This window comes from Neopelma chrysocephalum, unplaced genomic scaffold, assembly GCF_003984885.1.
Source record: "Neopelma chrysocephalum unplaced genomic scaffold, ASM398488v2 Primary Assembly neopelma1_22, whole genome shotgun sequence".
Taxonomy (NCBI): Eukaryota; Metazoa; Chordata; class Aves; order Passeriformes; family Pipridae; genus Neopelma; species Neopelma chrysocephalum.
In genome coordinates this window covers 18,892,762-18,919,693 of record NW_020897689.1, presented here as the reverse complement: position 1 = coordinate 18,919,693, position 26,932 = coordinate 18,892,762, and the positions used below count along the sequence as shown (strand labels likewise).

Here is a 26,932-nt window from a genome sequence, read left to right as displayed (position 1 = left end):
GGGCTCTTTAGCATTCATTTCAAGTAAAAATTAGCATATCCTGTGCTGAGCACTTTTCAGTCTAGAATTCTGAAATTTTTCAGAAGTTCTTTCTGAGAGCATAAAAGGAGTTTTGCTTTTTTCCTTTTTTGTTTGTTTGTGGTTTTGTTTGGTTTTTTGTTTGCTTTGTTTGACTTGAGTGTACTGTGGAGGTATCCTCAATGTAAAAAAGGCAGATTCTACCTAAAACCACATTTCCTTACTTCAATTTTAAGTATGACTGGATAAATTAGGATGCCCACCTTTGGTGTAATGGCATATGATCAGTTCTGAAAGAACAAGGTCCAGTAGCATGACTGGAAAATCTTCCCACACTGTATCCGGGGTAGATTCTCTCAGCTATTGCACATCAGTAGCTGCTATTTTCACAGCTGTGGTAGCAGGAGTTCCCAAATTCACTTTGGTACAGACAACACCAGGCTCATCTCAACAGCTCACTTAGCTCTTTTAAGCTAAGTTATTCCTGTGTTCTGTGCTACTGCTTCTAACAGAATGGAAGCAATTTTCCCCAAAAAAGGAGGGGCCCTTAAAACCAATTTTTTCTTGCTGCTGGCTCATTATATGGTCAAGATACTGTTTACCTTTGGTTGAATTTTCACTGATTTGCTTTTTAGTAGAAGGAAGAAACAGTCTAACCTACAGTAAAAATACAGTGTTTGTTGGAAGGATCAAGTTAATCCACAGCCATCTCTCCCCAGTCTTGTTTATTAGTATGCAAGTCACTATCACCTCATCTTCCTGGGTTTTAGGGACTGGAAGGATGTAGTTTGTGTTGTGCTTTTCTGTAGAGGAAGTCTAGGTTCCCTGACTCAAGTCTTAAAAGTTTGATACAAGTAAGCTGAGATCCCATCCCAGGAGCTTGACACTTCTCTTCAATAGACATCTGTGAAATAAAATTCTGAACTCCCTTAAATTCCAGGATCATAAATACTCTAGTGGCACTTGCCTTGTGGGATCTTATTTTCCTCTCTGCTGTTATTTATGTATTTTGCTTAGAAAACAACAGTCTAATGATGTCTTCCTTCCTTCCCCATTGTACCAAATCTTTAGTTCATAGTTACTATCTGCCTTTTAGGTGAGACTGATACAGTTCTAAGCTTTTTACTTTTTGAAAACACCACTTGCTTACTTTTTTCATTGACACTGGTCCCTAAAGTACTACCTCAGTTCATAAACCTTTCTCTCCCCTGTTTTTCCACTCTCATAAGCTATAAGACTATCCTTCTGAACTACCTGGTACCTTCTCTCGTCAGACAAAACAGCACCAACAAAGTTTCTTAAACATGTTTTTGAGCTGAAGAAAGTTGATATGGTGTTTAAAAAAATAAATATAATGCATCTGACTACATCAGCAACATTCCTCAAAATTGTCTGTCAATATGGAAACTATTACTGTAAGACAAAATTGGGTTGTTCATCTGCTTGCAAACTTTTAATGCATATTGAATTGTGTAGCCACAATCAAGTGTTATGGGAAATGGAAAGAAGTGTTGTGTCTAAAACAAATTTCAGCTCCCTTTTGAGTTAACGTGACTCTTAATTCACCATATTCTAATTATTTGATTGGTTTTTTTGGTTGCCTTTTATTTTTTTAAGTAAAATGCTCATTAGGAATTGCTCTATTTAGTGTTTACAGGGTTACTTGCAGAATAATCCCACTAGATGGCTCTTAAAGCCTGTGTATAGTAGTTGCTAGAGTTGATTTATTTTCAGTCTGTAGTGGGTTTTTGTCTAGTTGGGTTTTTTTATTTATCAAGGACTTCAAGTGTCACTCTGTAATTAGGTAGATAGAATGGAAATGTTTGTAAACAGTCTTTTCTTGAAAAAAACAATTACAAGATCTTAAACATCCATATCCTGATTTGAAATGTACACAAAGCAAAAGGAAGATGAAATTTACTTAAGCTGAGTGTCCTTACTTTATGCAATAGTGTTAAACTCTGTATCATAATTTACTGCTGTATTTACTCTATGCTGCTAGTAGTTATAATTAAGCTTATTTAAAAAACTCAAGTCATTTAAAGACTGGAATATGCAACCAGGGGAAAGTGCTCCTGCCAGAAACTTGATATTCTTAACACCAGAAACAACATATAAGAAAGGCATTAAAGTCTTACACATTCTACAAAAGGCATTAAAAAAAAGTTATAAGCCTTCTGGCAGAAGTTATTTGTAGTAAGTCACTTTGAGAATCATAGAGCCACAAAGTTTGGAAAAGACCTCTAGACCATAACATCTAACCTTTGACCTAATACCACCCTGCTCACTAAACCACATTGTAAAGATTTTTGGAAAAATTTCAGGGATGGTGACTCCCACCAGTTCCCTGGAGCCTGTTCCAATGCTTAACCACTCTTTCAGTGAAGAAATTTTTCCTAATATCCAACTTGAACCTCCTCTGTTGCAAGTTGAGGCCATTTCCTCTTGTCCTATTGCTAGTTGCCTGGGAGAAGAGGCTGATCCTCACCTTACTACAACCTCCTTTCAGGTAGTTGGTAGAGGGCAATATGGTCTCTCCTAAGCCCTCTTTTCTCCAGGCTAAACAACCCCAGCTCCCTCAGCTGCTCCTCATATGATCTGTGCTCTAGACTCTACTCCAGCTCCACTGCCCTTCTCTGGACATGCTCCAGCACCTCAATGTCCCTCTTGTAGTGAGGGGCCCAGAACTGAAATGAGGTGCAGCCTCACCAGTGCCCAGTACTGGGAAACAATCACTGCCCTGGTCCTGCTGGCCACACTATTGCTGATGCAGGCCAGGATGCTATTGGCCACCTTGGCCACCTGGGCACACTGCTGGCTCATGTTCAGATGGCTGTCGACCAGGACCTCCAGGTCCTTTTCTGCCAGGCAGCTTTTCAGCCGCTCTTCCCCCAGCCCATAGTGCTGCCTGGGGTTGTTGTGACTCAAGTGCAAGGACCTGGCTGAACCTCATACCTGGCTGAACTTGACCTGGTTGAACCTCATACCATTGGCCTTAGCCCATTGATCCTGCCTATCAAGATCCCTCTGCACAGCCTTTCTGCTCTCCAGCAGATCCACGCTCCTGCCCAATTTGGTGTTGTCTCTGAACTGACTGAGCGTGCACTCGATCCCCTCATCCAGACCATGGATAAACATATTAAACTGGACTGGCTCCAAAAGAACCAGTTGAAGTGACCAGTACAAGATAAGACTGAAGAATGTAATTTGCTACCACTGTTACTGGTTTCAAAGCTGGTACTTCATTTCTCTGCAAGCACAGATTTGACTGGAAAGTGACTCAATGCTAATCATCCCTAGTTTTGTTAGGCACTTCAGGAACAGATGTCATCTAAGTGATAAACACCTGACAAGGTTATGACGTGCACATCTAACTGAGACAGTGTAATCCATAAGACTATGTTCAGCCTCATCAAACTTCAGTCTTATTTTTGGTAGTCACTTAGGGATTGCAGTATTATCTTCCTAGAAGACCCTAGGACTTTAGGAATCTCAGGAGAAGAAAATCTCAGGAATCTCAAGAAAGTGCACTGAAGACTGCATGTCAAATAGCTGGTCAGGGAAGTGATTCTATCCCACTTTTGCACTGTATTTATCTAATTTTATAACTAGAGCTGCTATGTAACTTGCTGTCTGGATACAGCAATGTGGACTGAAGAAAATCAGCATTTTGCATTTTTTTTCTGGCTCAGCAAGATCACATGTAGTCTTGCAAAAATACATGTATAACTTACTTTAAAAGCATGGAATTCATCATCTGTGAGGTAAACTGACAGTCAATATGGAAGCTGTCATCTAATTCTCAGGTTTGCATGGCCACCTTACGACAATGTTCATAGGCAGCCTGACACCAGCTTGAATTATTTAATTCTCAAAACCAAAAAACTTAGTTAGTTGTGCGTTGTAAGGCTTTGAGAATGCAGTTTGTCTATGCAATAAGCACTGCCAGAATCCCCTTGTGACTGGCATCTTTGGACTCCAAATTAATAAGGAAAACAAGAGCATTGTATTTGCTACAATGAAAAATAGTAATTCATGAAATCTGAGCAGAAGACCTACTAATTATATTTATGTAATTGCTGTGTAATTATTCTGTAGAACCCTAAAGCTTTCTGTGTCCTATATTTTGATTGCAGAGAAAATATTCACTTGGTTTGTTCAGTGATTCCTGATCATGCCCCACCTTTCAACTTGATAGGGTAGGATTAGGTTTGGACTGCTTTTCCTGAATTTGAGGCCCTTTTGCAATGAAGCATAAGAGTTCCAATTACCATATTTCGTGAGTGCAAATCACATCGAGGAACTACTGTAATGCCTGTATAATCTGCTTTGGAAGTCTTGCTACATCTTCAGGTTAAATTGTTTCTTTTATAAACACGATTAAAAACCCCATGTATTTTTGATTGGGTTTTGTGGTGCAACTATTTCTTAACTATTATCATACAAACTTCTTTCTAGTATGAAGCAGGCTTTTAATTGGTGCAACTTACTGACCAATTTGTATCAGATTTCCTATGCATCTACATAAGACCTCTTTGTCACTGTTGACCAAGTATCAAATGCTTGATATTAGAGGTTTCCTCTCGAACTACCATCAGACCTTCGTGATGCAGTCATCATCACTTTGTATAAGAAGAAAGGAATTAAATCAGACTGCTCAAATTACTGTGGTATTACTCTGCTCTCCATTGCTGGCAAAATCCTGGCAAGAATACTTTTGAACAGACTAATACTCGCTATAGCTGAAGGAATTCTACCCAAAAGTCAGTGTGGTTTCAGAGCCAACAGGAGTACCACAGACATGGTATTTGTTCTCAGAAAACTGCAAGAGAAGTGTAGGGAACAGAACAAAGGTCTCTATGTAACCTTTGTCGACCTCACAAAGGCTTTCGATACTGTGAGCAGAAAAGGTCTATGGTAGATTTTGGAAAGTTTAGGTTGTCCCCCCAAGTTCCTTAAAACGATCATCTCACTCCATGAGGATCAGCACGGCCAAGTCAGATATGGCAATGCACTTTCTGAGCCCCTTTCTAATAAAGAATGGTGTGAAACAAGGCTGTGTTCTCGCTCCAACCCTATTTACAGTCTTTTTCAGTATGATGCTCTAAAGGGCCATGGCAGACCTCAATGATCAGGATGGTATCTACATTCGATACCGTACTGATGGAAGCCTATTCAACCTAAGGTGACTGAAGGCCCACACCAAGACCTTAAACCATCTTGTCTGGGAGCTGCTTTATGCTGATGATGCCGCCCTTGTTGCCCACACAGAAGTAAATAATGGCCAATCTTCGCGAACGAAGATTTCGGGAAAGGTCTTTTACCTTTCCAGCCTGCGCAATGGATTTTTTAGGTGAGACACAGCATGCGCTGAACTGAGCCCACCCTTTAATCCTAAGGTTCATCTGCCGGGGCCAAGCAAGCTTGGACAATGGCAGTGAGGACCTCAGGACGTAGGTTTGTTTAGAGTGACCTTCTCATAGATGGATGGCCTCACAGGGCTAACGGGCTCCATCTGCCCGGGGAACTGGGATTCGAACCTGGGTCGCAGCAGTGAGAGTCCCGCATGCTAACCACTAGGCCACCAGGGGGCACACGGAAGTAGCTCCGCAGCGTTTAACATCCTGCTTTGCAGACGCTGCTGAGCTCTTTGGGCTGGAAGTCAGCTTAAAGAAGACAGAAGTTCTCTATCAACCCGCACCTCAGGAAGTCTTCCATCATTCCCACATCACCATTGGCGAATCAGAGCTCAAATCAGTCCAACAGTTTAATTACCTAGGTAGCCTCATCTCCTCAGATGGTAAGATTGACAGAGAGATAGACAACAGGTTAGCAAAGGCATATAGTGCTTTTGGAAAACTCCATAAAAGAGTATGGTGTAATAAACACTTGAAGAAAAGTACCAAGATCAGTGTGTACAGAGCCATAGTGCTGTCTGCTCTCTTATATGGTTCCGAATCATGGGTCATCTACTGCCACCACCTGTGTCTCTTAGAACGCTTCCATCAACACTGTCTCTGTACAATCCTAAACATCCACTGGTCAGATTATGTGACTAATACATCTGTTCTAGAACAAGCAGCAGTCACAAGGATTGAGGCCATGCTACTGAGAACACAGCTGCATTGGGCAGGGCACATCTCCAGGATGAAGGACCACCGCCTCCCTAAGATCCTGCTTTATGGTGAACTTGCCACCGGCTGCTGCAAGAGAGGAGCCCCGAAGAGAAGAAACAAGGACTCCCTGAAACAACATCTCAGCCATGGCCATATTGATCATCATAACTGGTCTGCTCTGGCCTCCAATCGGGAGATCTGGAGACACACCATCTATAACGCTGCTGTTTCCTTTGAGAACGCACACAGGATCACTTTCGAGGAGAAAAGACAACACAGAAAGAATCGTGTCTTGCAGAATATACAACCTAAGGAGTCTTTCTGCTGTGCCTCTTGCAATCGGACATGTCTATCTCGTATTGGCCTCATTAGCCACCAACGTGCTTGTAACAAATGTGGATAGAGCCTTCCTAAATCTTCGTTCGCGAAGCCTAGCCATGATGAGAGGTTTCCTCTAATAATTAAAACCTTTCCTAACTGAAGCAAAAGTGATGCAGTCTTTGGTAGCCTTGTTTATTGAAGATAACTAGGTCAAATAATATCTAAACTCTTAAAAATACAAATAACTTGGTGTATGAAAGCTACTAAACTTTCTTATGTGGAAGACAGATCAGAGAGTATCTCTAATGGCCCCTAAAAGAAATGTTAGGAAGTAGAGGAGCTTTTACCTTCCCTCCATTTTAAGAAGTTGACTTTAGTACAGTCCCAGTGCAAGTTTTTTTCTGACTTCAGCTGTCTAATTCTTAGAGATACTAAAAAGCTGTTTCTCCTTCTAAGTCTTTCATAGTGCCCAGTGCTGTAGTACTCAAATGTAATTTCCTCCCCCAGTCCCCAAAAGTAGTAACCACAACAGACCACTCACCAATGAAGAAATGGTTGGCACAAGCTTACTGAATTGGAATGCAGGGAATATTTTCTTCCTCGTTATAGTTCTTAGCCAGTTTTTTCCAGTCACCAGTCTTTTCCAGCAGCACCAGATCCTGACTTGAACCAGGAAAACGCAAATACCATTCCAGAATATAACTGCACATTACTACATCCATTATTTAAAGCCACAGAGAATTAAGAGAGAATTGAGCCTACATATCCATGCACAAAATGTCCATCAAGTGAGCTGAGCTCCAATAATATGGTAAGGTTAGGCTGGCTACCTGCATTGGTATTTACGTCCTTATCTCAGTTTTAGTCACATAGTATGTGACCTTTGCTTTTCTGTACATGTATGTGTGGGTGGGAAGATGAAGAGAGGGGAGGCGCCCCCATCATCCAGCTAGTTCTTAGTCTATCTTTCGGAATGCAAAGAACAGCCATTAAGCTCTTAAGCTTGTACTTGGTAACAATAAAGCTCAAAGAACATTTATACAGACAGATTTTTTTTCCCTTTCTGGGCATCTCCTTACAGTATCTTCGTAAATAGTCCTGTCAACATCTGGTTGGTTGACAGTTCCACTCAAGTTCCACCACTGTATAAGACCTAAATACCAGGATCACACAGTTTCTGCCATTTTAAAAAAGTATTTGCCTCAGTGACCCTTGTTAGAAGAGTCTCACAAAATCTATACGACACATTAACACTCCATCCAAACTGAAATCAATATAAACAAATGAATACAAAGTAAACTTTGTTATGGGTATGATCCAGCTTTTCAGCAATACAGGGGTTAGCTGTAGAAATCCACCTAAATACCTCCTTATTGTTTTTGATGTCCTCTCAATAATTGAAAAGAGAAGCTCCAAGCTGATCAGAAAACTAAGCAAGCTCAACACTGTTTAAACTGCATATATGAGAATAACCCCAATAGGTAAGCTATTTCCCCTGGGATAATATTCCCAAGTGCGTGGTATTTGTGATTTTTTAACAGAAAAGTACAATGCTATGCTGACCTTCCTCAGCTGTACAAAGCAGCTTTATATGGTCTCTTTTAAGTGCAACAAGCAGGTTAGAATCCTTGCATAACTGTTTCAGCAAAACTTGAAGGTGGATGTTACTGATAAATATTCCAAACTGTACCCTGCCTTCACTTCATGAAGAGGAAAAAAAATAATTACTCTATTTACCTATTTGAAGTGATTTTGGAATATACCCAGTGGCCAATCTAAAAGGATGGTGAATCTTTTTTCACCTCCGAAAAGACTCATCATTAGATATTCCTGAGACAGATGTCTAAATTACCTTTGTCCACACTTCTTACAACAGTTGATAAGAAATCACAGGGTTGACAACATAGATGTTTTTGTTATTGTTGAGCGGTGTTCACACCAAGGCCTTTTCTGCTTTTGTGCTGCCACACTGGCAAGGAAGTTGGAGGTGCATGGGAGGCTGGGAGGAGACACAGCTGGGACAGGTGACCCAAACTGGCCAAATGGATATTCCATACCATATGACATCATGCTCAGTATATAAAGTGGGAAGAAGGAAGAAAGGGGGAACATTTGCAGTGATGGCATCCATCTTCCCGAGTAAACATTATACATGATAGTGCTCTGCTCTCCTGGAGATGGCTGCCTGCCCATGAGAAACAGTGAATTAAATCCTTGTTTTGCTTTGCTTGTGTGCAAGGCTTTTGCTTTCTCTATCAAGCTGTCTTCATCTCAACCCACGAGTTTTCTGGTTTTTACCCTTCCGATTCTCTCCCCAAGCCCCCTGGTGGAGTGAGCGAGCTGCGTGGGGCTTGGTGGCTGGCTGGGGTTAAACCACGACACATTGTTTTTCATAAAGCCTGTGTAAATGTTATACTGCAGAATTCTCTTCCTGCTAAATTTGACTTACACTCTCCTGGAAGAGTCAACAGTCACAACGGAATTGACATACACAGTTTTACAAGGCTGATTTTGGTAGTAAAGCACGCAGAGGAAGGGAAGGAAAGACGTGAATTTTACTCCATTTAGAAACAAAACTGTCGTTTCACTGAGTCGGGTACACATTTTGTTTGGTAATTTCTACGTGTAGGTGTAACAATTCCAGGTTAATAAAACACTGGAGAATGCGGGCATCGATCCCGCTACCTCTCGCATGCTAAGCGAGCGCTCTACCATTTAAGCTAATTCCCCGCCCCGTGGGGGCGATTGGGACCACAGGACTCTCATCTTCAGCGCCAATCTGAAACTGCTGTTCCAGGGGTATAATGCAGTTTTCTCTCTTGCTCTGGCCTCTCTATTCACAAACGAAAACACATTCAACCCCGATTCCAAAACAAGTGTCAAATAATAAATTTGCAATGTTTCATTTAACATTTCCAAATCCACTAGTAAGAAACCAAGGCAAAGCACTAAAGACATGATTTCCAGGTGTGTATATATTAAAAAAAGGGGGGTTACTTGCCATCTACGAAAGATAGTACGTTCTGACATTTGGTTTTCTCGCTATAAAAGTGGTGTTTTTTTTTTTTAATGTTCGTAGGTGAAGTGGTTTTATGCCCTCCGCAAACAAAATCATGAGTGGAGAATGCGGGCATCGATCCCGCTACCTCTCGCATGCTAAGCGAGCGCTCTACCATTTGAGCTAATTCCCCCCGTTGTAAGCCCCCCCCGACCTTGTAACTATAGACTTTAATGGCTACAAACTACCTTCACTTCTGCTTCTTTACGACGGGTGGTAACCCCGGGGCAGGCATTCAGAGTACTTAACCACCACTTTACCTTGAGCTTAATTATGTTTTTGCCCAAGATGACAGAAAAAGCAATGTGATAAGGCAGAGTAATGTGACGAGGCACTTCATGCTAACTTGCACGACAAACTCATGCCCTGCAGCCTTTCAGTGCCACCCAACTCGCACAAGATTTATCCTTCCACATTGAGGGAAGTCACAGAGAATGCAGTGGAGCAGCTTCAAGATAACACACAACTTGCATTTGCCCTGATATCCCCTAAAACCATCTAGAAAGCAAAACTCAAACCTGATTAAGTTAGCTTGTATCAATTTACATTAGTATTGAGAGAGATGCATTGAAGTGATCTGTGTTAAATGAAAGCATGTGGACACAAAGCCTTCACAGCTGAAATACCCTAAGAAAATTTTTTAAATGGAATTAAGAAAGTCAGGTTATTTTCAGACATAGTAGGTAACGAAGTTAAAAAATTAGAAGATTTTACTCACCATTATACATGAAAATTTAGGAGTAATCACAACAAATTCAAGATCACAAAGTAATGCACTCTGAATTACATGAAATGCACATTCTAATCACTGAAAATAGTACTATTGCAGAGATCTTTCCTCACCTTGATCTGGTTTTGGCATTAAATAAACTCTTTTTCTTTGAGCTGAATGGGTGAAGCTTTAGGCCTTTTCAGTGGCAGCAGAGTGACATATGGTGGTGAAAGGGAGATGCAATCTGCCATTTTCATAATGACTCAAACTGCACAGGGTAGATAAAGAAAACTGCACACAGAGCTTAAGCTTGTGAAACATGATATGGGCGAGATCCCAGCCACAGGCGTGCAGTGGGCCATCGATGAGCCTAAGACATGTATGTGCCTGTGAGAAGGACTGAGACTGCTTTTGCATTATTTGCTTTCCTCCTCAAGTTTACTCAAGTAAGGTAGATAGAGTCAGTAACAAGAAAGTCATTGCAAGAAATGTTAAGAGCAAGTTTTTATTTTTTGTTGTGCAGAGACTGAAGCAAGGCAGGAGAATATTTAACTTCTAGGAGAATGTTTGCAGCAATACTGTGTAGTTTTAGTTGCACCTCTTGGCCTGAATCTAAACTGTGATAGATTTGAATTACTACCTTACTTCAGATAACATGTAACTAGCTGATGCTCAGTTTCATAATTTATTTTCTTCTCACTGGATGCTGTCATCCAGTAAGTTAAATTCATTAGAGAAAACCACAAGCACATGTATTGTGGGATTACTGCACAAACTTTAGTTTACTCGCAGAACTTACTCCTCTGCATTTAAACAGAGTATATTAGTGTATCCACTCTCACTGTAAACTACATTTTTGTTCTTTAAATGAAGAAAGCATTCTTTGATTTAATAACCTGGGAACAGAGCTTTACCAACATGCTTCTTATTGAAAAGTCAGTTAGTATGACTAGACATTAATTTTTATATTTCTGAAATGTTCTTAGTAACCCCATGCATTTAAGATGCAATACTATTTTATTAGAATTGTCAAAGTCAATACATAAAGGTAGAAATACCTAGAATGTAGCATAGGAATATATATATTAATTCTTTCTCTCCATAAACTGCGACAAACATGAACTTTTACACCATTGTATTTATCGTTTATGTACAGCTATTTAGAGAATAAAGCTGGAAAAGCAACCAAAGACTTGAAAAACAAGGAGAAGAAAAGTCTCACTATGCTTCAGTGACTTTTAATTGCAAACTTTCTAGATTTACAGTGCAAATACAAAAAGACTTGTAAGAGATGTAAAAAAAATTAGTTCTCTCTCCTTCCTGAATAAACACTAAGGAGGAATTGTTTAGGAAAATAAGTTGTTTTATCAAAGCAACATAGCAGAAAACGCTTCTCATATGTCAAGTGAATATTCTGACTTTTCAGCTATCAGGCTTTCCACATAAATACAGTGACGATTCAGTGCTATTAAACAAATTGCCTCAAGAAGGTAGTTCTGACTGAGGCAGATAAGCTATGAATCAGCAGAAGCAAACCCGCCCAGAATTGGTATTACGAGGGGAATTAGCTCAAATGGTAGAGCGCTCGCTTAGCATGCGAGAGGTAGCGGGATCGATGCCCGCATTCTCCAGTGTTTTGACCGACTGCAGATCAATGGGAGTCGAAGATTTTCTTGCACAAACTCTTCAGGTTGGTGAAAGAAAATCCATAGCTGGTGATAAAAAACAGACCATTTCATGAGGCAAATAAAATAAAAAACTCGGGAAGAAATTCCAATTAACAAACAGGTTACACTTGCATGCTCCCTGAAAAACAATTCCTTCACAGAAGCATCTAATACTGAAGTTGTTGTTCTGCAATACAGCATAGAATCTCAATGACGTCTGTCCCTTATGATTATATTGAGTTTTAACGTGAACTTTTTTAATTAGTAATATTTTTTCAATGATACGAAAAGTTAGTGGAATTGTCCATGAGAAGATGCAATGTGTATAATCACCTCTACAATCATCAGCTCCCCATAGAATTACTCTCTCTACAGCCACCTTGCACCCTCTGCATCTAGGATGGGCACGGCACACTTGTTCCCAACCGCAGTTCCAAGGGACATTCAGTCTCACTCAATTTCTTCCCCAAGCCATGATAAGAAACTAATTTGCACTTAAAAAAAAAAAAAAAAAGAAAAGCTTAGCTTTGATCAGTGTAAACAAATTTATTTCATACTGTGCATATGCTTCTTAAAATTGATTCATTCTAATCCTTACAAAACTGCTAAAAGAAAATACATCTAAATTTAAAATAGCCTCACAATAAAGGTGGTATAAACGGTGAATGTTATCATCATAAGGAACAGTCATACGTCAGCGTATTTGTTTCATTTTTTAAAACCCATTAACAGGCATTTATTTCTTTGTTTATGCTAATTTTCGATGAAATAGAAGTTTACAAGGCTTTCTTTTCCAAAGCAGAAAAGAAAATACCAACTGGTAATTGAAGAAATGCTCGCAGTACCGATGAAAAGTAAGACTGGAGAGACGAAAAACTGGAGAATGCGGGCATCGATCCCGCTACCTCTCGCATGCTAAGCGAGCGCTCTACCATTTGAGCTAATTCCCCGGGTGACTGCCAGAACTTTTTACTGGCAATTCCTACTTTCACTTTTCCCACTAACGGGCTAGCACTACAAAACATTCTGACATTTGAACCGCTGTCTCAAGTACAAAGAAAACCTTCCCCACAAAATCACAGTAGCTGGGCAGTCAGAGCCCCTCTAAGCCCCTGCTGAAGTTCCTGGTAGGCAATAACAGAACACAACCTTCCAGTGAAACGCAGAAACAATTAAGTCTCCCTTAAAACGCACTGCTTTTGACAGCCTCAAAGGGAATTTCGCCTAACGTGAAATCTGGACTCCTTGAAGTAACAGCATATGAGCTGCATCTGGATAATATACAGCTTGTGTTTCCAGGCAATTGCAGACTTACATTCACACCAAACAATATTTGCTGCTAAGAGAAATCTGGATATATTTAAATTGTGTATTTTTCAAAACAGATTTTTCCTAGGTGGAAGACAATCAGCTAAGTGATTTTACCCATCTCCACATTTTACAATATTATATATGTATGACAGAATAGGTAGAGAGTTCTTCCAGTTCTTTCTCTTGTGGCAATAGAGTCTGGGCTCATATTATAAAAAGGGGGTAAAAAAAAAGCACCCAGGCAAACAAAGAAACAGTTCACATTATTTACATCTCTCGGAAATTTTTACATTGTGATTTTATCACCCGATAGACATGCATACATACATATAAAAATCAAGAATACACAATTAAAATGTAAAAATAATAAAGCATTACTATAATGAAAGAGCAGTGAAAACTCTGTTCAATGTTTTGGTTTCAGAAAAAAAGCAAGACAAAGTTGTGAAATTTTACTACACTTACAAAATTAAATAATTGGCCTTTCTGGAAAAACAGAGTACCTGAAATTAAATTACAGAAACAACTCTTGGTTTGCCCAAGATCCTTTAAGACACATGAATCACACTGACATACAAAAATTTTTCAAGTCTTTCCTCTCCAACGACTTAGTGATTTCAGACAGCACAACAACCAAATTTCAGACTTTGGTCTAACCCTAAAGCCCTGGACCTAAAGTCCTGTACTGACTCTCGCATTAACAAAACTCCAATATCTCGCTATCTGCTCCCTCACTCTGATTGAAAAAGCTGGCTTTGGGAAAAAATGTTTCTCGCTCTCCTATTAAAACCTGATCAATGTGGAAAGAAGCATCTGAAATTAATTTACAGGAAACAGTTCTTACAGCTGGCATTGTTCTACAGATACCACTGACATTTAAAGAAACCTGGCTGACCCAAATCCCCATAAGTCAGTACATCTGGCAAAGTAAGGAAGCTCACTGCTACTTCTGCTCTAGGATGTCTCACACGACCAGTAAGATTTTGTACCCAGGGCTCCAAAATATTCAGCAGGTCCTTTGCTTAGTCATACAGTAACTAGAAACACAGCACTTAAAACACTATGGTGCTCTGGAATGTTTTCATCATAACTAAATCCACTTTCAGAAGTGACTCAGAGTTATGCCATGGTTTGGCACTATACATTTCAGTACACTACAGCTGTAGCTGTAAATGAGTTGACTTGATACCTAAAAATTCCACTCAATATTTTACCTTGTTTTAGCCATAATACCTTCTGCTCTCAGTATGACTGACAAAACTAAGTACTCTAAAATCACTCACAGACAAAAATCACTACTTTTCTCCATTAGGAACATGTACCTCTTTGCTATAACTGTTTCAAAGCAGCTGAAAAAAAATACCCCAAACAAACAAAACCAACAAAACCATCAAAACCAAACAACTATAATCCTCAAGTTCTTAATTTGTGCTTGGTCATTTTTTTTTTAATTTTTGTTAGTATTCCTTCTGAACAAAACGAACCTAAGGCTTAAAAACATCTATGTTGTAAAACAATTACAAGATCTTATACACCACCATACAGCCATTTTAGAACTAGAACAGGGAAACGAGACCTGTCAGTAGAAGAGCTGCATTCACTGATAAGGATACGTGCTTACAGTGTACTCAAAACACAAGTACAGCACAAAAGCATCACAACCAAGCTCACAAAAGAACACACAAAGTTTAAGATAGCACCCACTTAAACCCGTTCTTCAATCCATGTTACCATCTGATTTGGTTCCTCCACTTCTCACTTAGGCTCAATGTTATACTCTGAGAGAACTCTGGATGAGCAGTAGCAGAAGAGAAAGAAAACAACAGCTATTTAATTTTTACTAATGCAATGTAGGACTAGCGTGGTTGCAGGCGTTGAGAGCAATTGAAGAAGAGTTGGAGCCTGACTCATGGCAGCGCAGCACAGGAGCTGGAAGCACCCCACAAGAACCCACAAAACCACCCCCTCTGCTGAGAAGCAGCACTGCCCACTGCACCTCCTCCTTCAAATAAGCACCCCCATGACTGCAAAACTGGATTTCATGAGACCCACTTAAAACAACCATCACAACCAGAAAGCCCCTGAGTAAAAAGGCTGCGCACAAACCTCCTCTGCCTGCTCTGTCTTTCGATGGTCTCAGCCTGGACTTGCTCAGGGTGACAAGAACCCCAACAGAGACACCCTGCCTGCCTGTTCCCACATTCCCGCCCCCTCAGGACCCGGCCTCTGCTCCGCCCTTCCCAGGCACCAAGCACACTCTGTCCTGTTCCAGAAGTTTCTACAGATGCACATGCTTCCTCCCACTCCAATGGCAACTCACTCCCCCGGGGCAGCTGCTGCCCTCTTTTTTTTTTTTCTTTATAGATGGTGTGGTGAACAGGTTGTGCTGGGAGGTTTGTCATCATGTGAATAGGGAAATGCTGTAGCTGTGTCTCCTCCTAATGCTTGGGGCAGTTGTGGGGATGGCAGGTAAGTCTTCAAAAGAAAAGCCACCAACCTGCCTGATGGTCAGCTGTGGTGTTCCCTCCTGAGCTGCCTTCTGTATCATCTGTGGGAGAAGGTAATGCTGGAAAGAGCATATTTTTATCCTAATTTTTCCCAATGTGCTGGTGGTAAGTTGCAGGAATAACAGCCAAGTGTGTATGCCTTTACATGAACCTAAATGTTTTTTCATAATGTAAATTCATAATTTGGTTTATGCTCATGCATTTTCCTAGGCATTGCTTTGAGGGTGGAGGCTGGAAAACATAATTGAAAAAAATGTATATCAATATGAATTTAATTCTCATCTTCCAACCACATTCCTGGTAGTTTCTAACCCTTGAGAGCATGACTTCTAAATAATTTTGATATGTAACATCTTTCTTTGTCACTTCCCTTTTTTTCTTAAGGAGATTATAAAACATAACAGTTGTTTACAAATGTAGAAGCTATTTCTGTTTTGTAAAAAAATATTGGCCTCTGAACCTCTGACACCAAACATCAGGTTAACTGCTAGCAAGAAAAAGCAGTTTTATTAGTAGATGGGAAAGCCCACCTTTGCTTTACCCAGCCAGCAGGCTTGGTGAAACTGGGTAGGCTAAGATGCTCCAGCTTACACTCTTCTTCCTTAGCTCCTTGGAGTCTCTGAAGTTTTGGCAATAACGCATCTTCTATGCATTTGTAACCTTGTTATTTTTGCATATTGCTACATATTTTTCCTGAAAAAGTAAAACAACGAAACCCCAGGAATTCATAGATTTCTTTTAGCCTTAGCTGAGCTACTTTTATGTAGCTTATGAATGCTTCTCTTGCTAAAAGTTGTTAATAAAATTACAGCTACCTCAATACTTCTCAAATGAATAAAAGGTTACAGAAAAATGTTAATGGTGTTAGACAACCTAAAACAAAATCCAATGCAGATTCTGAGTTGCTTACCAGTTATTTAGGATTATAGCAGTATTTGAGTTGATAGGAGCCATCTCTTAACACCTTCTCACAAGGAAAGCCTTATGTTCTCTGAAGGTAAAGACAAAAATAAGGTGAGGGGTTTTTATAAAAAAACCCTACACTCAACCAGGAAGTTACTCAGGAGTGCCTGGTCTAAATAGGTTCCTTGTCATCACTGCTAAAAATGATTGGTGTTTACCATGGAATGATGCGTGTTGATTAGCTAACTAGCTTTAAAGTCCTAGAGATGATCAAGTATGCAGGTGCTTTTAGGCCCTGATGAACATCCACATCAGGTGGCTGATACTCCATAAATGAGATCAGGTGAAAAAAAAAGTGCCTTACTTCAGTTGGATTTTGTATCACAGTTTTCCACCTAGTGTTTTCAACAGAAAACCTGCTGAAGTGCCTGTGCACGTTCAAGTAGCTGCCATAGAAAATTGAATTTGCCAATTTACATGGCAAAGATCACTCCTTACTACACAAGTGTTACAACTACATCATTTTCGTGCTGGGTTTAATCTTTAAAACACGCTACAAACATTGAAAAACTATACACAATCAATTACACACCCCCGCTGCCAAAAAAAAATCTCAGACAAGACTAGCTTTAATATTAAAAAAAACCAAACAAAAAAACCCCAACAAAATCTAGTATAGCTTAAACTTAGAGCTGGCAATAAATCCACAGCAGTTTTATATCTGATTATTACTCTCACTGGCACTTAGAACTGAAAACTATATTTTTTCTGAATATCATTATTCTTTCTTCTCCTTCCTATTTTTTTGTGGTTGGCACTGTCAGCAATTCAGTGCTGAAGCTTGTCAAGCACCAAGTGAACACTGCCAGATAGAGACGAGACAGTAGGTTACTTTCAGTTATTCCTACTCTGTGTTGCCACCTGTCAAAGAATCCACCTCCAGGAACAACTGGATGGGCATGTCCAGTAGCTCCAAGCCATCCACCCCATGTCAGGGCTAATGTACGTAATATGATTCAGCATCACCAGAAGCCAGTAAGATGATGTAAAAACAAGCCAGGCTAGTTAGAAACCAATCCGGTGGTGATCTTACCTGCACTCATACCCTAATTTGATTTCCCCTTAGTCTGACTTAAACTTGATGGATGAGTAACTTCTCCCATTGTGCTGTGGAGTGAGAAATGCAGCTTAATTTTGCATACAGCCATTGTCTGTGTGCCAACACAGCACAGGAACAATCTACTCTGTAAATAAAGACGTTCAAGCAACAGTGAGGAAGTCACCATGTGGTAGATTATGGGCTGTATAATCTGGCTGTATGTGCAAGAACACATAGAGTTTACGGAAAAGAGCAGAAAGGCGCACTGCCATATCCAGTGGAGTTTGCAAACTCTTCTCACCCTTCAGAGAACCAGAGCCAGAACCAGCTCTCTTGCTTGGTACATCCCTTTATGTTTCAAAGAGATACCTGAAAGACTTCTGTTGTTAAAATAAGTAGGGGGAAGATGTAAAGTGGAGCTCAACCTGGGTTTGGTTGAGCTCAAAACACCTGGGTTGACCAACATGTATGTAGAAGTTGTTACAAGTGCTTTCACATAATTTTTTAATCAGTAATAGCTGTGGCCAGCAGGACTAAGAAAGTAATTGTCCCCCCTCTACTTGGCACTGGTGAGGCTGCACTTCGAGGGCTGTGTCCAGTTTTGGGCCCCTCACTACAAGAAGGACATTGAGGTGCTGGAGTATGTCCAGAGAAAGGCAACGGAGCTAGTGAAGGGTCTAGAGGATAAGTCATATGAGGAGTGGCTGAGGGAGCTGAAGCTGTTTAAGCTTGGAGAAAAGGAGGTTGTAGCCAGGTGGGGGTTGGTCTCTTCTCCCATGCAACTAGCAACACGATGAGACAACACAGCCTCACGCTGTGCCAGAGGAGGTTCAGGTTGGACATCAGGAGGAACTTATTCCTGGAAAGAGCTGTTAAACGTTAGAATGGACAGCTCAGGGAAGTGGTGGAGCCATTATCCCTGGAGGTGTTCAAGGAATGACTAGACATGGCACTTTGTGCTGTGGTCTAGTTGACATGGTGGTGTTCGGTCATAGGTTGGACTCGATGAGATCACAGGTCTTTTCCAGCCTAATTGATTCTGTGTGATTCTATTAAGCAGCAACAAGGAGGCTGGGGGAAGGAAGAGAACAGAGCAGGTGACAGGGGATTGTAGAATGAGAATGGAAAGACTCTGTGGAAGGGGAGAGGGCTGTCCCAAGGAACCAGGGAAGCAGATGCAAGGAGAAGAAGCCCTGGGGGTGGTTCGTGAGGTGAGCTGCAAGGGTGACGACAGAAGCCCTAGGGGTGAGGAGCGGCCCCTGCAGCCTGGCTCCCTGGAGGGGGAGGCCGGGCCCCAGGGGACTGTGGGTGCAGTTTTGTGGGGAGCTGTACATCATCGTGTTCCCTGCCTGCGATATAGGCTTTATGCTCTGTGTCAAGTCATGCAAACACGGGTGTGTTCATTTTTCAGAAAGTCAGTGCTTTAAGGCTGTTAAAAGTAATGTATTAATTACAGGGAATTGCATTTGGTGAGGTCATAAGTAAGAAAAATAAGGTAATAAATAAGGAAAATACAGATGTGTTTTGTTTTCACTTGACTCTCCCACCCCAGAGAAGCCAGGCACCTTCCAAAACATGTATGTGTGCATATTTATATGTACTTTTACATAAAAGATCTGTGTGTGCATATGGGTATATATGCACACACACATATGTAAAAGCTTTGACTGTAAACTCTGTTTCAATCAAGCATATATTTTTTTCATTCATTAAACGTTTCCCGAACCTGGCTTTACATGTGCATGCCCTGAAAATTGGAAAAAACATGGGTTTCGTTGTTGAATTCGGAACAGTTGTTCAATAAAAGTTAGGCTTTTTTTCAATGACACATTTGGTTTCTTTTAAGTAACTCAATGTTTTGGAGAGCTTCTTGTATGAAAACAAAGAAATAACAAAGACTTGTGTTATAAAAGGATGAATAAGAGTATTCTGGTAGTGTAATTGCTGAAAGATGTGTCCTATGATTCCAGCTGTGAGCTGCAGTCAGTTTTTTGGTGAGTGGAAAGAATGACTAAGCAAGAAACAACAAATTTATAATCAAATGTAGTTGTGTTGTGGTTTTTGGTAAGTTTAGAGTGTGTGTCTCCAAGTCCCAAGTATTTTTTTTAGATGGGGAATTAGCTCAAATGGTAGAGCGCTCGCTTAGCATGCGAGAGGTAGCGGGATCGATGCCCGCATTCTCCAGTGTTTTCAGTATTGATTTCCTTGTAAACTAGGCAGCAGCACTTCAAAATATTTTTCTTGTATACTCGTGTAAAGACACCTGAAAGAACTGTAATGTAGAAAAAAGTTAACATTGTTTTAAATATTTCATTTTTTCATTTCAAAATTCTGTGTTTGTTCTCTTGCTTACAGGGAGAAAAAAATACAATCTTTGCATGAAATAACAAAACTTATTGACATTTTAATGTAATAATAAATGACATCAACAAATTATTGAGAAAAGTAAAGGAGACATTTTTTGATTGGTATGGAAATCTTTGGTTAATGATTTCATTCATTACTTAACTTTAAATTTGATATTATAGTTTAGTGCATACTGAACAAAATTTTGTATTCATGCTGTAAGACTCATTACTTTTGTTCTATTTTGGTTGTGTAGGCTGTTTATTAGAAAGAGTGCGCTAGACTATTCTACAGCTTATTTGCATCTGGTAGCAAGATTGTGTCCTTTTGTCAGAAGACACAGGCTGCTGTTCACCATTGGCATAGGATCGCCTAAAAAAGAAGTATTAACCCTGAAAAAATAAGCACACAGGCATGGGGTGGCCGTTGTGCTTCTTTCTGACCTTGGAGCTGGGCAGGTTTTATCTTAATGCAAGCAGGAACACAGGCTGGTTACGTTCAGGATGACCATGGTGGGCAAGGCATGTGCAGCCCTACTGCACCTTCTCTTGATTCTAAGGAATAGAAGAAGGGTAACTTGTGGCACCTTTTTTTCTGTTCAAGGCCACAATATTTTCTACAATGATGTTATAGAGATGTTAATAGAGAAAAATTTTAAAAAAATACTGTGACTTTTTTCCAGTATCCTTACTGTTTCCACAAAAATATTGAAATAGGCTACACAAGAGAATCCCTACAATCAGCTTGTTGTGACAACAGAAGGATCCACAGATCATTGAAATGCAGCTTTAGGAACAGTTTCAGTGTACTGGAAAAGCTTAATTATAATTCTTTTGTTGTAAATATTGAAACTCCTGCTTATTCCTGTTACAAAAAACTGGTCAAAACTAGTAACTTTATGAAAGGAAATAGAAATCAATGGAAGAAGTAAAAGCTGCTCTAGATTTATAATTTTTATGTATGCACAGATAGCAACCACAGTGTTTGGGCTAAGATGAACAAAGGAAAAATGAACGAAGCAGAGCATTGTATGTGTAAGGATGGTAGCAAGTCCTTGTTGGTGAAGAGGTTTCATGTTAGCTGGAGGAAAAACGTTTTGCATCCTTGTTTTTTGATCTCTACCAGAAGAATCTGTAAATGAGTTTAAGACTCTCTCTTTATAAGCTGTAAAGGAAAGAACTAAGTGTATTTATAAAATAGGGTGCCAAGAACAGCACGCGGGTGCCGTCACTGGTTAGTGAGGTGTGCAAGGGACAGGCTTTTTTTGCAAGAAACGCTGCTGGCAGCAGCCCTGTGCTCAGGCTGTTAGTCCTCCTGGAAGTTCCTCACCACAGTGACCTCTCTAGTGATCTCTGGCACAGGTTTCGGGATGTGTCCCGTTTCAGGTGCGTTTGCCTGCATGTAGCTTTGGTGAGCCTTTCCCTCCCGTCCGTGTGAACGCCGACAGGGCCCTCTCAGATGCTGCCCTTCCCGAGCCTGCTGCTCCTCACCAGCATTCTGGACCCAAACACAGTGCCAGCTTGTGGTTCCCAGGTAGGATGCTACTGGCAGCAGAGGTCGGCACTGGCTTCTGTGGCGCCCTCTTTTTCTTGTAGTTGACTTCTACAGATGAAGAAACATTTGGCTTCATGGCTAGACGTTATTGGAATTAATTTTCCACTAGTTCTTATGCTACTGAATGTTGAGTATTTTTGCCTTTGAAACTGTCACATTATTCTGAGGAACTAGATCCAATTGCCACCTCTTTAATATATTTCTCTTAGTATTTCTGTGGCTTTTTAATTTTTGCATGTATTCTTAACTTTTCTGCCTCCTTTTTTTTTTCTTCAAAGACCCTTCTGAATCTAAATGCCTTGTTAGGAACAAGCTAAAGAACAAAGTAGGGACTGAAGCTTCACCGCTGTGTGCTGAATTTCTTATTACTGGAGCCTGGGATTTGGGCTGAGGGGGAGAAACATGGGTGGCCGGGTGGAGATGCAGCCAGGGGGGTTTGCTTCCACGGGTGTAATAATTTGCATGGGAAGAGACGTAGCAGAGAGAGACATGTAAACACAGGGTCTGGCGAGCGGGATACAAACGAGAGAGCAACCCTGGAAAAGTCCTGGCTGCGGCCTCCCGTGAGGAACCAGATCCAGGACGGATCCCGGGCCGGGGGCGCGCAGTGGGTACCGGCGCCTCCCCTGCGCCCCGCCCCCTCCGCGCGCTCCCGTGCTCCGGGGATGCGGCTCGTCCTTCCTGGCGGGAAGTGACGAGGCCGCTCCGGGAGGAAGTGACGCGCGTGGCGTGCGGGCCCGGAGCGGTGTTGGGGGGGGCTCGGACAAGATGGCCGGATCCACAGGTCTGTGAGAGGGGGGGTCGGCGGGCCCGGCAGAGCGCCGCGCTGGGATCGCGCTTGGGAGGCGCCCCCGCAAGGGCCCGGGTGGGGGGTCTCCATCCTCCCGGGATGGAGCGGGGGGAGAGCTGCCTCCGACGGGAGAGACCCGAGTGGGGAGGAGTTTTCTTCTGACAGGGGGAAGAGGAAAGCTGCAGGGGCGCCGGGCCAGGTTATCACAGAATCACAGGATCAGTTAGGTTGGAAAAGACCTCTGAGATCATCGAGTCCAACCTGTGAGCGAACACCTCCATGTCAGCTAGACCATGGCACTCAAAGCCACCTCCAGCCTTTCCTTAAACACCTCCAGGGACGGTGACTCCACCACCTCCCTGGACAGACCATGCCAGTGTCTAATCTGTGAAGAAATTCCTCCTAATTCAGTCGTGCCCCGGGCCCGATCCCTCCCGTCCTTAGGGCGGGGACATCCTTGTGAGAGCCCGGCAAGGGGGACGAGAGATGGGAGAAAGGGCTCTGGGCCGTGTAATGAACGTCGTGAGGTATCGGGGGGGGGAAGACTTTACCTGCCGAGAGGCAGGAATGGACGGAATGCCTGTGCACATGGGGAATGGAGGAGATGTCGGTAGCTTGGTAAAAATGCTGTAGGAAAGAAAGATTTGTATGAAATGTTTGTCCCAGTGTACTATTGGGTGAATATAGAAGCTGTGGTATAGCAGTATCTAAAATAAAGCTTTGTCTCTTTCCCCTCTTGATGCTGGAGAAGAGGGGTCAGGCCTGTGTGGTGTTTTGGGGCAAAGATACTTCACTTTGGTGGTGACTGCAGCATGGTGGGAAGGAGGAGCGGAGCACCTTGCTCTCTTCTCCTAGAGGACCATTGGAGCCAAAGGGTCTCTTGTAGGCAAGTGTAAGGGCAAAGAGCTGAAAGTCATCGCAGGAAGCCCATACCAGTAACCAGGATAACATGTGCTGAGCATTTGCGTGGTGGAATATTGTGGGAGGTGGGGGCAAAGAAAGGGACAAGAATATTGCTTCAAGTACTAAATGTAGAAGTTTAAGAAGCACAATTGTACTGTTTCAGTTTCATTTCATGAGAGCCTTGAAATACAACAAGACCTTTCCCTCAGTGCTAAAACCTGAAATCTTCAGGGCGTCATTTTCTCTGCTGCCACCCCTGAGACTTTATAAGTAGGATTGACAAAGCTCAGGACAGAGGAATGAATTGACCTCAGCAGTCAGTCTAGGGTGAATGTTGGCCCCTAATTTATTTCTGCTGGTCTACTGGATCATTGAGGGATTGGGAGTATAAGAAAATATAGAAGAAACATCTGTATGGTTCAACTGGTCTTGGTACCTTACTGTTGGTTCTGCAAAGAGAGCTTGGGCAGATTTTTTTTGTCTTTAGGGCTAGGAGTATTTTCTCCACTTGGTAATAAGACTTTGGGGATGTGGGATTTCCAGAGTGGTATTTGTTAAAGTTACATCACTTTGGGGCATGGAGTAGCTTTTCCAACTCTGTGAATGAGCAGTCCAAAATCATAGATATTGCCTATGATAAACTGAGCTAGAATGGATATATTACAGAAACTTAAGTATTTGCTCATCTGTGAATTACTGCATTTTATTAATTTTTTTTTTACTTTTGTCCTGGTGTCTTAAGTTTAAAAGGGTTTTATTACTAGTTTTATTATGGAGCAACACTGAAAAACTTCAGCTAATGTATAGGTTTGGCCTGAAATTTTCTGTAATACACCAGGAAGCAAAATTGGTTTAGGTCATGTGTATTGATTACTGGTATTTGGCATCACAGTCCATTCAGTCTGGCTGATGTAAAATATAAGTCACTAACAATTTGTATAGTGAGAAAAGCTATTTTTGTCGTACTTCAGCTCTATAAGAATAAATATTTTTAACTGAACTTTGATAGTTTTACTGCTGTAAATGCTTTTCACAGTCTTACAAGTGTTATTTTAAAATCTTTTATGTACACTTACTGGGGTTGGTTTTGACTCGGCCGCACTCAAAGTTTATAAAAAGTGGGAGATGTAGGAAACTCTTTATACATGTGTCTGCTCCATACAATAAAGCGCTAGTACTGCATGTATGCATTGTTCAAGAAATTCAGTTAAACTAACTTGTTTTGGTAAAATGAAGTGGGCAGACCAAATTATCAACGAAACTGCGAGGAAAATTAGTCAGGGCTTCTAAAACAAAGTACTTATTCTAGTGGAGAAAATACTGTGACTGTTTATTGGTATACTCATAGATGAGAGGTGGGAGGGATGTTTGTTTTGTTCTTTCCACGCAGTATGCAAAAATTCAGATTTTTAAGACTTCACCCAGAACTGCTCTTGCCAGGAAGCTGTGGAGGAGGGAAGGGAATGATTTGCCATAGACTTAACTTTGGTGTAGACTTAAAATTTAACTCTAGGTGCTCTGTGACTTTAATCTGGTCTTGCTATAAAGTTCAACTTCATCCTTCTTTATTTCAGAAAAAAAAAAAAAGACTGTTTTGATTGCATGAAGTCCAGGAATGAAATTCTAGCTTCAAGGAAGTCAACAGCAAAACTTTTAGTAAGGTCAACTGTCTTAGTTTTATCCCAGAAATTCCTTTCCTGGGCTCGCTAATTCTTTGAGTAGTAAAAATTAAAAGTTAAAAAGTTATGTGCCTTTAACAGCAGATAAATTAGTTTGAAAATAGCTGTTCTTTAATGTGTGGTAAAGAAACTTTATATTATGTTGCTGTCAGATAAGTATCTTACCTGCTTTCTAAAATCACTTACAATGAGTAATTTTGCACATAGATACTGCACGTGCTAGAAATGGATATTTATAAGCTGTAGTTTGATCATTTGTTATTGCAACGCCTTCTGCTTGAAGCTGGATCTAGGTTGTTTGTGCGGGTACTGCTGGAAGTCTGCTAAAACAAGTCAATTTATTAAAAAAGCAGCTATTGTTGATATAATCAGCCAGTTTCATATCAGTTAGCTGGAGATACATTCTGTTAATCTCTTTGAAAATACAAAGCAGAAGATGTAAATAAACCTAGCTTCAAGTTCCGTAATTCACTACAGCATACCATTTAAACATCTCTTGTGTCTCTTGAGAAAAAGAAACAGATAAAAAAACGTAATTAAAAGGAGTTAATTCAAGAGTTAATTTCTTCATTTCCATAATTTGAGTTTCAATTAATATTACCTTATGTGTATAGGATATGTGTGTATATATATATCTAAAATCTGAATGTTTCCTAAAAGCAGTGATTGTGCCACTAAGTGGTTAGAACTTAGGTGTGAAAAGATGAGAATTAAGGTAGCAGTGTCAAATACTGTGCTGTAACTATCGGCTGCTATAGCTTTTGTCTCCTTTCCCTTCAACCAAGAGCTTCAGTAGCTTGGGGGAGGGGGAATAGGGCTGAGTTAATGAAAATTCTCCTTGGTTTGCTGAAACCGTGTACTCAGGGAAGAAAAAATCACCTGATCTACAGTGAGAATTACATGTCAGATTCCTGATTTTCTTCTAGTATGTAGTCACAAGCGATCTTTTTTGAAAGTGTGCTTTATGTCTTTGAAGGTGTACGGCTAGATCCCAGTGAAGTATTTTTTTCTGTAAAATCCATACTTCTCATTTCCAGTTATTCTAATCGTTAAGGATGAATCAGTTTCTTTGTGTAACTTATGTTCCCCATATAAAAACATATTTCCTTTTGAATTTATAGATGATTGATTCTCTGAGTAGAAATGGCACAATGCACAATGTCAGTGCCTTATTTTCTTTGGTTTTTACTTCTGTTTGCAAACATTTAGTGGTGGTGGAAGGAGTTCTAAGTGTGCATGACTACAGAAAAACTGAGCTTAAAACTGGAGGGCTGGAAGTGGTCTTGAGAGCATTCAGTCTAATTCCCTGAATTGTAAGGCAAGGACTAAGTGTATCTTTCCTGAGGATCCAGGGGTTTGTGGTTGTTGTTGGTTTTGTTTTGTTTTGAAAGCTTTCCTCCCCCTCCTCCCTAAAATCCTCTGTTGAAAAATATTCCATAGTATGAGATAGGGTTTTGCAATACTTTCTCTTAAATCCTTTGAAACTCTTCTCTGTTCCAAATCAAGCTGATGTCTGCCTGTTCTGTGCTTGGTAGAATAGATTGATGGAACACCATACCCTGTTTGGAGACACCTTCATATTAAGAGCCATTCAGAGGAGTAATAAAGGAATGTATACATAAGTGGGATGTAGAAGCAATATTTTGAAGACTATTTTTTTCCATGGAGGAGATGTGGTATAATTTAAACTTTGTATGTAGAAAACTTGTGTGTTGAACTGTGCAGGTGGTTTTCTCTTTTCCTCTGACCTGTTTAGTGTTTGTTTCCTCTCTCTTTTTTTTCTTATGGAGAAAATAGTTGTCTATTTTCTCTCTAGTGTGTTTTACCTTCAAGGATCTATTACTCCCTTTCCTTTTGTCTTTTACGCCTTCACCACATTGTTCATTTACCCAGAACCAGTCCAAGAAGTCAGTTTAAGAGCTTTTTAGAATTTTACAGTCCTCAAAGT

General features: G+C 40.8%; 1 protein-coding gene and 5 non-coding genes across 9 annotated transcripts in view; 3 read left to right on the top strand and 3 right to left on the bottom strand.

The window, feature by feature from the left end:
- Positions 1-9,112: 9,112 nt before the first annotated feature.
- Positions 9,113-9,185, bottom strand: TRNAA-AGC. Its single transcript has one exon. It is a non-coding gene; the product is annotated as a tRNA-Ala (tRNA).
- A 388-nt stretch (positions 9,186-9,573) lies between these two features.
- Positions 9,574-9,646, bottom strand: TRNAA-AGC. The gene has a single exon. It is a non-coding gene; the product is annotated as a tRNA-Ala (tRNA).
- A 2,137-nt stretch (positions 9,647-11,783) lies between these two features.
- Positions 11,784-11,856, top strand: TRNAA-AGC. Its single transcript has one exon. It is a non-coding gene; the product is annotated as a tRNA-Ala (tRNA).
- A 913-nt stretch (positions 11,857-12,769) lies between these two features.
- TRNAA-AGC lies at positions 12,770-12,842 on the bottom strand. The gene has a single exon. It is a non-coding gene; the product is annotated as a tRNA-Ala (tRNA).
- A 2,649-nt stretch (positions 12,843-15,491) lies between these two features.
- The window catches only part of UBE2V2 (ubiquitin conjugating enzyme E2 V2), a 33,710-nt gene continuing 22,269 nt past the window's right edge, over positions 15,492-26,932 (top strand). Inside the window, exon 1 of one of the 4 annotated variants that reach the window (XM_027674249.1) lies at positions 15,492-15,672. In XM_027674249.1, coding sequence (XP_027530050.1) covers positions 15,645-15,672 — 28 coding nt within the window. In that variant the 5' untranslated portion in view covers positions 15,492-15,644. Of the gene's footprint in view, positions 15,673-21,567; positions 21,592-22,291; positions 22,397-24,938; positions 24,962-26,932 lie in introns of those variants that run through there. The other 3 variants (XM_027674259.1, XM_027674252.1, XM_027674256.1) reach the window with 3 other exon arrangements.
- On the top strand, positions 19,824-19,896 carry TRNAA-AGC. The gene has a single exon. It is a non-coding gene; the product is annotated as a tRNA-Ala (tRNA).